We start from the raw sequence: 14,314 nt of genomic DNA on the forward strand, positions 1-14,314 counted from the left end.
TGAAGTTGTACCTAAGAGCACTGTAACAGGAGGTTACATATTGTCACATGGAGAAGTCATACTTAGTATGTGGCCACTAGATAGGCTTTAGTATTGGCCAGAACTGCTATAACCATTTCACTTGGGCAAGTGGCTTGGCCTCAAATCCTTTTTGCTTCTATAAAAGAGGTAGCAAAAGTGCCTCTCTCAGGATTAAGGAGTCTAATGCATTTATTTGCAGCACTTGACTTAGTGCTTGCCACCTTTCTTGACTGACCAGTTGTGTACAGCTCTGTATAACGTTTTGGTCAATGACAGTGATCCCACATAGCCTTGGTGGGTAGCAGGCTCTTCCATCTAGGTTTGTGTAAGTATGCTACGATGTTCGCATAACAAAATACTTTGTGATGCGAGTCTCAAAATGTATGCGATGTACTTTGGTTCATTGTCTCTAATTCTGTTTAGTGAACCATGATACATTGCCAAGTACGGTGAGGCAGGAGGCCAGCCTGAGCTACAGGACAGCAAGACCCTGTCTCAAAGCAAAACAAACAAAAAGGTACACTCAGTTAACTTGTGAAATGCAAGTGATGATCACAGGATTTTTTAAAATTTGGGATGTAGAAGTTATTCTAATCAGATTGCTTTCCTAGCTGAGGAAATGAAATTTTGGTTGGGAGCAAAGAAAGGGTGTTGTAGAACTCTGGACTCATTCCGTATGGGATTCTGCAGTTGCAGGGCTGCCTCTATGATGGGGAGGAGGCCTCATCTTTCCCAGAGTGGTCCATAGATAATGTTTTATTTGATCCTTAGTGGTTTTTAATAGTTGAATTCATTGCCAACATTTAAAAATTGAGAGATTTTGCCAGGCTCCAGTGGCTGACGCCTATAATCCTAGCTACTCAGGAGTCAGAGATCAAGAGGATCAAAGTTGGAAGCCAGCCCAGGCATACAGTTCGAGAGACCCTATCTCAAAAATACCCAACCCAAAACAGGGCTGGTGGAGTGGCTCAAGTGGTAGATTGCCTGCCAGGCAAGTGTGAGGCCCTGAGTTCAAACCCCACTGCCACGTAAATAAATAAAAATTAAGAGATTTTTAATTTTAAAAATCTGGGGTTTGAGCCAGGCACCAGTGGCTCACATCTGTAATCCTAGCCACTCAAGAGGCAGATATCAAGAAGATTGAGGTTCAAAGCCAGTCCCCAACAAATCATTCAAGAGACCCTATCTCAAAAATACCCAACACAAAAGAGGACTGGTAGAGTGGCTCAAGTGGTAGAGCACCTGCCTAGCAAGAGTGAGGCTCTGAGTTAACAAATCTGGGGTTTGGATTTTGGGGTTCAGATAGAACTGCAGAGCCCCTTTGGATGGGTAAACACACCCCCACCCTTCACAGGTGTCCTCTCAACAGAACACAGGTACTCAGGTGGGTTGGAGGTGTGGCTCAGTGGTAGAGCACTTGCTTAGCATTCATGATGCTCTGGGTTCCATCCCTAGCACTGCAAAAAAATATAAGTACTGGCCAGGCATGGTGAAATATGTCCATAATCCCAGCACTTGGCAGGCTACCCTGGGCTACATAGCAAGACGGCAAGACTCTGTCTCAGAAACAAACAAAACACAGGACACATGCTGTTCCACCTGCCAACTTCACGTCTTTGGTACTTGCTTGGCTCCCACAGACAAAGGCCTTTCAGACCCCTTCTTTTAATTTTATTTTCATATCCCACTCTGAGGGAAGAGGGTGAAGTTGCTCTCCACTACTCTTGGGTGGCTCCCAGGGTTGCTATGTAGGTGTGCTGCAACCTCAGCAGCTCAGCGAGGAAGGCAGCCAGCAGCATGGGGCATGGAGCAGGGGGAGCCTGCCCAACTGGAACTTGTACACCAACCAACCAACCACCAGACCCTGCAGGCTTGGTAGAGACTGGGTGAGCCTGATGGGCAGCTGTGTAGAAAAGCTATAGGATCTGAGAGTAGAATAAAGGGTGCTTGGCGCCCTGGTCACAGGAAACAGAGGGCAAGCAGCCAGGGGCTGGAAGAAGAGGTGAAACAGCTTTCTGGAGAAGGGACTGACAAAGCCACGGGGCACCAAGACTGGTTCAGGCCTGGCCTCCAGAGCCAGCACAGGAGTGCTGTGTGCCAGGCCCTTCTGTCCAGTGAGCAGATGAATTCTGTCCTGGCCCTTGCTCTGTGACAGCCTAGAGGAGACAGATGGGGGAGAAAGGGAGCAAAATATTACAAATGGGGGAAGGATTCAAAGAAGCAATTTCCTTGGGGGTGGAGGGGCAGGCTAAGCTGAGACCCACAGCACAGGAAAGCACCTGTGCAGAGCAGAGACAAATGCTCTGGGCGGAGCTAACATGTGCAAAGTCCCCCAGGCAAGAGCGTAGCATCCTTCTTGGCACATTTGGACTGACAGGCCATTGTTGGCAAGGAGATATCTTCGGATGAGGTAAGAAAAGCCAGAACACATTCACCTTCAAAGGGCTAGGGAAAAAGGGGTAGATTTTCTTTTAGTATCAATGACTAATTTTAGGTGCTTGCTCTCCATCTGACTACCCAATGGGTGAAGCCTCTAAAACTCAGCTCTCAGCTCTGCAGTCTGGATGGTAAGAGTTGGCAGCATGACAGGAAATCCTGGGTTTGTTAGTGCCTAAGCCTGGCCCTCCCTAAGGAGTGCAAAGCACATGAGTTTTAGGGTCAAAGGGAACTGCTTTGATTTCCCTGATGAGTTACCTTTTTACTCACACCTTTCTTTTTTTTTTTCATTTTTCTTTTATTATTCATATGTGCATACAAGGCTTGGTTCATTTCTCCCCCCTGCCCCCACCCCCTCCCTTACCACCCACTCCACCCCCTCCCTCTCCCCACCCCCAATACCCAGCAGAAACTATTTTGCCCTTATTTCTAATTTTGTTGAAGAGAGAGTATAAGCAATAATAGGAAGGAACAAGGGTTTTTGCTGGTTGAGATAAGGATAGCTATACAGGGCATTGACTCACATTGATTTCCTGTGCGTGGGTGTTACCTTCTAGGTCAATTCTTTTTGATCTAACCTTTTCTCTAGTACCTGTTCCCCTTTTCCTATTGGCCTCAGTTGCTTTAAGGTATCTGCTTTAGTTTCTCTGCATTAAGGGCAACAAATGCTAGCTAGTTTTTTAGGTGTCTTACCTATCCTCACCCCTCCCTTGTGTGCTCTCGCTTTTATCATGTGCTCAAAGTCCAATCCCCTTGTTGTGTTTGCCCTTGATCTAATGTCCACATATGAGGGAGAACATACGATTTTTGGTTTTTTGAGCCAGGCTAACCTCACTCAGAATGATGTTCTCCAATTCCATCCATTTACCAGCGAATGATAACATTTCGTTCTTCTTCATGGCTGCATAAAATTCCATTGTGTATAGATACCACATTTTCTTTTTTTTTTTTTTTTGTTTTAGTGGATAAAATATCTTTATTAAATTGATTATTTTTGCAGTACTGGGGATCAAACCCAGAGCCTTATGCGTGTTTCCCAGGCCTTCTACCACTGAGTTACACCCTCAGTAGTTAATTTGTTTTTTATTTTTAATTAATTTACTTTTATTTTTTTTTTCATTTTTCTTTTATTATTCATATGTGCATACAAGGCTTGGTTTATTTCTCCCCCTGCCCCCACCCCCTCCCTTACCACCCACTCCACCCCCTCCCGCTCCCCCCCTCAATACCCAGCAGAAACTATTTTGCCCTTATCTCTAATTTTGTTGTAGAGAGAGTATAAGCAATAATAGGAAGGAACAAGGGGTTTTGCTGGTTGAGATAAGGATAGCTATACAGGGCATTGACTCACATTGATTTCCTGTGCGTGGGTGTTACCTTCTAGGTTAATTCTTTTTAATCTAACCTTTTCTCTAGTTCCTGGTCCCCTTTTCCTATTGGCCTCAGTTGCTTTAAGGTATCTGCTTTAGTTTCTCTGCATTAAGGGCAACAAATGCTAGCTAGTTTTTTAGGTGTCTTACCTATCCTCACCCCTCCCTTGTGTGCTCTAGCTTTTATCATGTGCTCATTGTCCAATCCCCTTGTTGTGTTTGCCCTTGATCTAATGTCCACATATGAGGGAGAACATACGATTTTTGGTCTTTAGAGCCAGGCTAACCTCACTCAGAATGATGTTCTCCAATTCCATCCATTTACCAGCGAATGATAACATTTCGTTCTTCTTCATGGCTGCATAAAATTCCATTGTGTATAGATACCACATTTTCTTAATCCATTCGTCTGTGCTGGGGCATCTTGGCTGTTTCCATAACTTGGCTATTGTGAATAGTGCCGCAATAAACATGGATGTGCAGGTGCCTCTGGAGTAACAGTCTTTTGGGTATATCCCCAAGAGTACTCACACCTTTCTTTACCCTTCCTGGCCTTAGTTTCCCATCAGGAAAAATGGAGATAATACCTCTGAGGGTTTTAAAAAGATCAGATGAGATCAGGTCAGGTGTGGCTCCATGGTAAATGTAGGATTTTCATCGTTTTCTGGCTATTGTTAGCAGGAGCCCAGAAAGTGGTTTGTAGCAGAGCCACCTTCACCTGACAGCTTGTCACTTGATTTCCTGGCTGGCATTCCTGAAGGGCCTGGAGTCTTAGAGCCACCCAAGATCAATGCCAAACCCCTACCTCCTCCATCAGTCCCCTGCTCTGTGTGACCTGGGCCAGTCATCTGACCTCCCTGGGAAGCTGGCCAGTGGGCAGGGCTCTGTCTTCCTCCAGGGGGTTGTTGTGGGGCTTGCTTGGGAGCCTCTTTGTGACCTGCAAGTTAATACAAATGTAAGGGATTATTCTTAAAGCACAAGCCCCACATTGATTAGAGCATTTCCTGGGGGGTGGGGGAGACATAGCAAAAGAAAACAGAACATAACAAAACACTTGGTCTGAGGTAGGATCCCTACTTAAGAGCTCTGGGCACCTCTGTGGGGAGGGTCAAGTCTTTTAGGACACTATTAATGTCACTATTAATGGAGATAAAGCATCCGACTTGTTGCCACAGAGGTTTTTCCCTCCATAATTGCCTTCACCTCGAAAACCACAAGTGGCAGCAAGTCCCAGCCGTCCTAGTGGTCCCGGCGGTCGTCACTTCACTTGAAAAACTAATTGGAAGTTGAGAGAGCCCTGGGTTTTTGCTTTTGTTGGTACAGGGCGAGCAGAGATGAGCAGGTGGTCCAGTGGGATGGAGGAGGCTCCCATTCGGTCTCCTTTGTTGCAGGACCTTGGTAGCTTCCTGGCCTGCCCACCTCTCTCAGCTTAAGTAGACTGCCTGCCCTCAATGGCCAGCCTTCTTCGGAGGGGCTTTTGTTTGCCATTGTTCTTATGTCTCCTCCTGGAGCTGTCAGAGTGGCCCTTGAAGAATGTTCCCACGCTTCACATTCCTTCCCTGGGGCTCCCAGGGAGAGCAGGTGGTCTGAGCCCTGTGAAGAACCAAGTGGGTTTTACAGTTCTGGTGCTGGGAGACAGGAGACCTGGCTGCCAGCCCCTCCAGCCTGGGTCAAGCATTTCCCTTCCCAGGCTGCAGTCTTAGGCTCGATAGCGAATGCAGTGTGATTGCGCACCGAGTCACAACAACTCTTGAGACACTGTGATTTTTTGGCACTTTTCATCAAAACAGATATCCTGTCATCCAGACTTCATCATGGTCAGGTTTTTTGAGGTCAAATTTTGTAAAGTAAAATGCATAAATTGTAAGTGTACAGTTCAATGGGTTTTTACATATAACTGTACTGGTATAACCACTCCTCAAATCAAAATACAGAACTTTTCATCACACCAGAAAGCTCATAGATTCTCATAGTGTGTAGACAGTAGGTGAGGTGTGGGGATATTTGGCCCAGATAAAATGGTCCATCAATAGAAAAAGGTAAAGAATTAACCTAGAAGGTAACACACACGCACAGGAAATCAATGTGAGTCAATGCCCTGTATAGCTATCCTTATCTCAACCAGCAAAAACCCTTGTTCCTTCCTATTATTGCTTATACTCTCTCTACAACAAAATTAGAAATAAGGGCAAAATAGTTTTTGCTGGGTATTGAGGGGTGGGGGGGAGAGGGAGGGGGCGGAGTGGGTGGTAAGGGAGGGGGTGGGGGCAGGGGGGAGAAATGACCCAAGCCTTGTATGCACATACGAATAATAAAAGAAAAAAAATAAATAAATAAAATAGAAAGGAAAAAAAAAGAAAAAGGTAGTCACAGACCTAGGGACCTCTGATTAGTGACTTAAGATTGCTGCATCTTTTATGGTAAGCTTCTTAAAAGAAATATCTCAGCCAGCACTGCCCAATGGTAATATTTTTATTACCATTTATTCTAATAACCACAATAAAAAAGGAGGGGAGGGACTGAGGTGTAGCTCAGTGATAGAGCATTTGCCTAGCGTGTGTGAGACTCTGAGCTCCAAATATTCCTTGGGCCTTTAAAAGGTGTCTCACATTCAACATGTCCAAACCCAAACTCTTAATTCTCCGCTATTCCCAAGCTGCTAAGGGATGGCTCCATCCTCCAAATGCCTCAGGCCAAAACCTTTGGGGTCACCTCTCTAATCCCTACACCCTGTCAGCAAATAAGTTCTAAGAATGTATCCACAATTTGACCCTTTCTCAGAGTGACTTTAAATATTGCTCCAATCATGCCATTTTTCTGGTTAAACCCTACAATAGCTTCCATCTCACCAAGGTGAGATCTAGGCCCTCACAATGACCTGATAAAACAAAATTTATAGGTGACCACTGATTTGCACTGAGCTCCTGCACTAGTCTCTAACAGGCCAGACCAAACCATAATGGAGGCCCTCATGCTAGGTGCCGTGTAATCAAAATGAATTTAGGAATTAGCTACTTTCCCACAGAGAAACAGGAGATTAACAGCATCCAACAGAAGGAGTCCAGTCAACCTGAGCTGCATGATAAGAAAGAACTCTCTCCTGTAAAGAAAGTAACTTGAAAATAACCAGTCTGCTTTCTGACCCTGTTTCTGAAAGGTTCAGCTTTTTTTTTTTTTAGTACTGGGTTTTAAACTCAGGGCCTATTCCTTGAGCCACTCCACAAGCCCTTTTTTTGTGATGGATTTTTTTGAGATAATGTCTCAAAATATGTCTGGTCTGGCATCAAACCACCATCCTCCTGATCTCTGCCTCCTGAGTAGCTAGGATTACAGGTGTAGCCACCAGTACCAGGCTTCAGCCCATTTTTTGCCTGCATTTCCCAACTCTACTCAGCTCATGAGAACTCCTGATCCATGAATCACTAATAAAAGCCAGTTAGATCTTTAAAACTCAATTTGTCAAAATTAATGTTTTGTTTTCAGCCCTTCTCTCCATGAACCAGTTCTTGCTCCCTCTCTTCCCTCCACTCAAAGCCTCGCTCTGCTTTAGCTGGCTGGGCTGACCTACCTCACATTCCTCCTCCCGTGCTCTTGCCTTGGGCTTTTGTATTGGCTTTTTGCTCTGCCTGGAATGTTCCTTACCCAGATATTCCCAAAGCTAACCCCCTGTCTTCCTTCAGGACTTTGTTCAAATGTCCCATCATCACTGGCGAGGCCTTGGGTATGTACAATGGAGCTAAAATAACACCTCCAGTACTCCCACCCTGTTAAAAGTCTTTTGCTTTGCACTCCTCCACTGAAATATAAGCTCTAAGAGGTCAGAGACTTTGCCCACCACTGCCTACTGTAATAGTGGGGTTTGAGCCATTTGAGACATATCAACAGCCTTTTTGGGTTTTTTGGGTTTTTTTTGTATTTTGTTTTTGAGACAGGATCTCACTGACTTTATCTGGGCTGGCCTCCAACTCACCATCTTCCTGCCTCTGCCTTCTAAGTAGCTAGGATTATAGGTGTGCACCACCATACTCAGCATAAATATGTGTTGAATGAATAAATGGTTTACTCATAAATGAGCAAGGCCCCAGTGGATGAAGTATGGTTTGACCCAGGCAGGGTTGCTGCATGTCACTAGGAACCTGGTTCTGTAACAGGTACTTAGAAACTGCTTTTGCTAAACTGACTCCTGCAGTAGTCCCCAACAGGCCACATACCAAACCAGAATGGAGTCACTCATGCTAGGTGCATGTGATTGAACTGAACTTAGGAATGGGCCAGTTTAAAAAAATAGAAAAGCCAGGCACTGGTGGCTCACCCCTATAATCCTAGCTACTCAGAGGCAAAGAGCAGGAGGATCGCGGTTTGAAGCCATTCCAGGCAAATAGTTTGCGAGACCCTATCTGGAAAAAACCCTTCACAAAAAAAATGAACTGGTGGAGTAGCTTAAAGTGTAGGTCCTGGGTTCAAACCTCAGTACCACAAAAACAAAAAAACCAAACAAAACAGAAGACGCATAGAAACAAATTAAAAGCAGGAGAAAATCTTGGCATCCCTGCCTCCATATTGTATCAATGGTCTTTGCTCTGAGCCATTCTCTCCGCAGTCCCTTGGAATCCAGGAAGATCCGGGAAGAACAGGATTGTTTGATAACATCTTTGACAAAGGAGAGACTGCAAGGAAAGAAACAGCAGAGCCCCCACCGGACAGACCACCTTCAGGCAACAGTGACTTCCTTTGACCCTAGCCCATGACTTTCTTTTGTTTTTTGTGGCGACACTGGGGTTTGAACTCAGGACCTTAAGCTTGCTAGGCAGACACTTTTGCCATATTAAGCCTCTCTGAATGACTTTCTTATCTTGATCAGGTTGTTTCCCCTCAAGTGATGACAGCGATAACAACCAACCGCTCTGAAACTTCTTGATAAAGATCAACCAGCCACAGCCACATTGTAACCAGGACTGGTTAGTAATTGCCCTCTGCCCCAGTGTTTTCTCTAATAAATCTGAAGCTCAGGTGTCTGTCCCCCAAGATGGGCGGAAGTGCTTACTTTGCCTCTTCCCACTAGATGCCCAGGCCACATTTTTTAAAAATCTCCTTTCTCTGCCCTTCACCAGTACTTGTGTGCTTGTGTCAGCCCCACTGACATGTGGAACCCCTGGAGTTGAGCCTGTGGCCTAGCACTCCAGTTACAGTTCTGGGCTGGGCTGCGTCTCAGCTCTCACTTGCCAGCTGTGACCCTGGGCAACTTGGTCCACCTTCCTGCGCCTCAGTTCTGGTCTGTGAGATGAGGAAGATCCCAGCACTTGCCCTGGAACTGTGTGTAAAGCTGTCCAGCTGACACTCTGAGTGTCTGGTAAATGCTAGCTATTTTATTTTTATTTTTACTATTATTATCATAACTTATGATACCACTCTGGAAATGTACTATATAAAACATATTAAAAAAAATAGGCTGAAGATAAAAGAAAACTGAAGTGCAGACCAGTATGGGGACTTTTATTGTATTTACAAGGAAAAAGTAGATCAGAACTGTAACGACGTGACCTGGATCCAGTTGTGTTTGGGCTACACGTGGCCCAAGCATGGCGGAGGCTTCATCCTTGAGAATTCCTGCTGCAGAGAGAGAAAGAGAGAGAAAACTCAATCCTGGAGACCGCATTAGGGGAAGTTGAGACCCCAGGAACCAGGGAGATAGGGATTCCAGGGCAGGAGCTGGCTGTTCTCTGGATTCCCAGAGACAGCATGATGTAAATAAAGCAAAGGATGTTCTTATATGTCAGCAAAGTGGGCCCAACCTTAGCACTTCTTTGCCTATCACTCCCACTGAGACCCTGGGCTGGTCACTTCCTCTTGAAGACACCACCTCCAATCCCCAGACAAGGTGGCCTCCTCCCAGCAAAACATCCACCACAGCCAATATCTTTTCCTGTTGATCACAAGTTGAATCATCGACTGTATCAGAACATGTGGAAGTCTCAAGAGTTCCATGAGAGTAAAGGCCACCACTGTCCTGTTCATTGCTGATCCCCAACCCAGAGCCTGGCACATGGTAGTGACTAGATGGCTGTCACAGGGGTGGGAGAATGGTTAAACCTGAACCAAAGCATCCTTCCAAGGAAGACACTTTCTGAGACAGAAGCTCAGTATAGTCCATTCTGGCCTAGATTTCATGATCTTCCTGCCTCAGCCTCCAGAGTGTAGAGATTACAGGCATGTGCCCCCACACACAGTCTACATTCATTCTTATTTCCTGTTTTCTTAGGCTCTCTAGTGACATCCCAGTATTTGCTGGTGGAGCCAGAGGGGTAACAATGGCTAGAGGAACCTCCAGGCCCCTTCCTTAGAGTTCTGTAAAACCTCTGGCTTTTAACCTGCAAAACAAAGCCCACTTTTTTTTTTAATTTTTATTTTATTCATGTGTGCATACAATGTTTGGGTCATTTCTCTCCCTTTCCCCCACACTCTCCCTTACCCCACCCCCCACCCCCTTTCTCTACCCCCCACCCCCTCGATACCCAGCAGAAACTGTTTTGTCCTTATCTCTAATTTTGTTGAAGAGAGAGTATAAGCAATAATAGGAAGGAACAAGGGTTTTTGCTGGTTGAGATAAGGATAGCTATACAGGGAGTTGACTCGCATTGATTTCCTGTGCATGTGTGTTACCTTCTAGGTTAATTCTTTTTGGTCTAACCTTTTCTCTAGTTCCTGTTCCCCTTTTCCTATTGGCCTCAGTTGCTTTAAAGTATCTGCTTTAGTTTCTCTGTGTTGAGGGCAACAAATGCTAGCTAGTTTTTTAGGTGTCTTACCTATCCTCACCCCTCCCTTGTGTGCTCTCGAAAGCCCACTTCCTTAGGATTGGGCATCTGTGGGCCACTCCTTTAGGGTGGCCTCATGGGAGCCACAGCAGGTGAATGATAACCTAATCCCAGAGTGAGAGGCCAGGTGACATCCTTCTTAGAATTCTAGCCTGTGGGACCATAGAAGTGATCAGAGCCCACCTGCTTCTTCCTGAGAGGAAGAAACTAGGATGTCACCTATTGCTATGGGCTGGAAGTTAGTGGCAGGGCCCAGGAGTTCATTTTGCCTCCTACATGGTTGTCACCCTGTCGCCTGCCTGTGGTCTACTGCTGCTTGTATCTCCACAGGCAGGAGTGGTGAGATCGCTGGGCTATGGGTGTCTAATTAGGCTGGGAGGGAGGTGAGGGAGCACACAAGAGAGCTGCTGGGAATCAGATTTGCTAAAACAGGCTGGCACAGAAGTGCCCAGCAGTCATACTGGAACATGCCTGTGCTCCAAATTTAAAATTAGGCTCTAAAATACAACAGTTTTTCTCCAAACAGTTGTGCCACTCTTTGGAAACTTTGTCTAAGAACTGGAGTTTTGTGTGAATATGTTCCAGAGACACAAGCAGGCTTGGACTCGCCCGTTCCTGGGAAGTTGCTGTCCCTTCTTTGTCTCACTTTCCCTCTTCTGTACAGAGGGAAGCTCATTCCCGATCTTCTCTGACCCCTGTGGGAATGCAAAGGCCAAGGAGATGGGAAAGTACTATTGTGACTATTTCTCCCTCTGGTGACAGTGTGTCTACATACAGTGCTCCATCACAGGGCTGGCCTGTCTTTGGCATTGTAGCTTTTGTGGACTTGGCAGGGGGTTCAGGGGCTATCTCTCAGATCACCCTCTTAGAATCCCCCAGTATGCTTGTTGAAATCCCCTGAACCACTGGTAAGTAACACTTTTAGACACAGATACTGAACCTGGCCTCTGCTCCACACTGGACACACAGCAGTGGACGGCAATGCAGACTCTGCTATACATTCCTCCCCTTCCTCTAGGTCCTGATGTAAGCAGGAATCTTGTTCTCAGTTTGCCTGGCAGCACTCTACACCTTTGGAGAGTAGGGAATTCTTTCCTTTTCCTGGCAGCTCATGAGAAGGAAGCTTCTGAAGTCACTAGACACCCACACACATACACACACACACACACCTGTGCTTCTGCAGCAGAGCCACCAGGATGCTCTCCAATGACATCTGCTTTTGGTCTGCCCACATGCTGTCCACCTGTCGGCCGAGCCGCACTTTTGCTCCTTGCTCCTGGTTCCTCTCTCTGGTGGTCAGAAAAAGAGAAACAGTTGAGGTTTCTATGGGGTAGATGCAGAGACAAGGGTGCATCCCTACACCTCTTCTGATATTTGCTGTGGATTCTTGCACATAACTGAATTAAGTTCAGCAACATTTAGGGAGGTGGCATGTATCGTAAGGAAGAGTACAGTATGCCAGGGTCCACAGTTGCAAAAATCTCCCATTGCCAGGCATCGGTGACTCATGCCTGTAACCCTATCTACTTGGGAAGACTGAGATTGGGAGGATCAACGTTTGAAGCCAGCCCAGGCAAAAAGTTCAGGAGACCCTATCTCCAAAATAACCAGAGCAAAGTGGACTTGGAGGTGTAGCTCAAGTGGCAGAGCTCCTGCTCTGCAAGTGCAACACCCTGAATTCAAACCCCAGTCCCACAAAAATAAATAAGTAAATAAAATCTCTCCATAGATTATACTCTGACAGACACCATGCTAATCAAGTGATCAAATTTTCCATCCACTAATAATTCACCCATAATGGAAAAAATTGACCTGTAGTGACTCCTGATGTGACCTGACAAGGATACGTCACTTCTATGAGTGCATAGCTTGAATCTAATTATGAAGATGCTTCAAACAAATTCACTATGAGGGACTGTCCATAAAGCATTGGCCAGTCAAAAATGTCAAGGTCATGAAAGACTGAGGAACTCTTCCAGTTTAAAAGAAACTAAAAAGATATGCCAACCACATGGAACCCAGCATTCCAAATTGGATCCTATATCAGAAAGAGAAATGAGTTTACAAAAGACATTTTGAAGCAACTGCTGAAATTTGATTATGGATAATGAATGATAATTACACTGTGATTATGTAAGGAGATGCCTTTTGTTAGGGGTTAGGAGTCCCATGGACAAGTACCTTTGGGAAGTAGTCATGGTAACTGAAATGTATTCCAAAATGGTCCCACAAAAATGATAATCACAAAAATAACAAATGTGCCTGGGTGTTCAGTGTGTGTGTTCATATATCTATATATCTAGCTATTGGTCCTGAGTAAGAAAATATGGTAAAAAATTTAGGAATTGCTGAATATAAGACTGTTGCTGCAACTTTTTGTAAACTTGAAGCTTTTTCAAAATAAAAACTAAGAAAATGTACAAGGTGTGGATTCTGGCTGTTTAGATTCTAGCTCTGCCACCTTTGGTTGTGGGTCTTTTAGAAGAGATAGATTCACAGATCTGTACAGGGGAGGTGAGAGTCCCTACTAAGTCAGGTTTGTTTCAAAGATCTGAGAAGAAAGAAGAATAATAGCTGGGATTACCATGGGCTCCCATGTGCCCAGTACGGTGCTGGGTGTTTGTGCGAATACACTGCAGCAAACAAATGGTCATTACCATCAGCATTGTTCCTGTCAGAACCCAGTAAGAGGAGAAGTACACAGTAGGTGTAGAAGTAAGTTGAGGCTTGGCATGGGGCAAAGTCCAGAAGTGACAGGCACAGCATTAGGGAACAGATGAAGCTACCTCTGTCCTCCCCCATCGGGCCTTCCCCACTGTGATGCAGGGGGGGTTGGTGTGGGAAGAAACCCTGGGGACTTCTGCTCACCCCTGCTGCCTGCTCATGATGTCCTGGAGCAGCCTTCGGGCAGACAGCTGGCCCAGCACCTTCCGGTAGCTGTTGGTGAAGATGGCATCTGCATAGCGTCGCATCCTATGCCAAAGGGTCAGAAGTCAGAGAAGGGGCCAGGTGAGAGGACACGGGGGGGGGGAGCTACACTCATCACATCTCTGAAGGGTACTCTGTAGTCCTGGGTCACACTCATCCCGAGAGACTCAGAGCCCGACTGAGCGACCTCTCTGGTGCTTAGTATCTCAGCCCCTCCCTGAGATAGGCAGTGGTATGGTGGCTCCATTCTGGGTCCTCTAACTGTCCCATGGCAGGGAGGGCAGGGGGTGTGGAAATCCATGGGCTGCTTACCTGAGGGGCAGGGAAGGGGGTGGCGAGCAATGGGAACCACTGGTGAGAGTGAGGATCACAAAGAAAAACACCCAGAGTGGCATCCTCACCCCTGGTGGCACCTGCGAAAGAGCAGGAGGGAACAGTCAGTGCAGCCACAGTCGCCGGGGTGCTGTTTGCCTACTGGAATCAGCCCTGGGCTCAGCTCTGTGACAAGCCTTGGTCCTTGTTCTTTGGAAACTGTGGGGCAGGAAAAAGTTCTGTATCTGGAAGTCAGACCCAACTGGGTTCAAGTTCTGCCTCTGCCAGTCCCCAGCCACCCTTGCCAACTCATCTAGTCAAACGGAAAACCAATGACAGGAGTGAAACTGCCCCTTGCTGTAAGGTTTGAGAGGTGGAACTCAGCCTCAGTGTTGAGTGAGAGAAGGGGAGCAACCTACTTACTACCCCTAAGTC

General features: G+C 46.1%; 1 protein-coding gene across 1 annotated transcript; it reads right to left on the minus strand.

Moving 5' to 3' along the window:
- Window positions 1-9,418: 9,418 nt before the first annotated feature.
- Window positions 9,419-13,962, minus strand: Ghrh (growth hormone releasing hormone). The gene is made up of 4 exons (XM_020181814.2): window positions 13,880-13,962; window positions 13,508-13,612; window positions 11,809-11,928; window positions 9,419-9,437 (listed from the first exon to the last, which is right to left on the minus strand). Exons 1-4 carry the CDS (start codon window positions 13,960-13,962, stop codon window positions 9,419-9,421), a joined length of 327 nt encoding a protein of 108 aa, XP_020037403.2.
- Between the last annotated feature and the right edge of the window lie 352 nt (window positions 13,963-14,314).

The sequence above is a fragment of the Castor canadensis genome, chromosome 5 (assembly GCF_047511655.1).
Source record: "Castor canadensis chromosome 5, mCasCan1.hap1v2, whole genome shotgun sequence".
Taxonomy (NCBI): domain Eukaryota; kingdom Metazoa; phylum Chordata; class Mammalia; order Rodentia; family Castoridae; genus Castor; species Castor canadensis.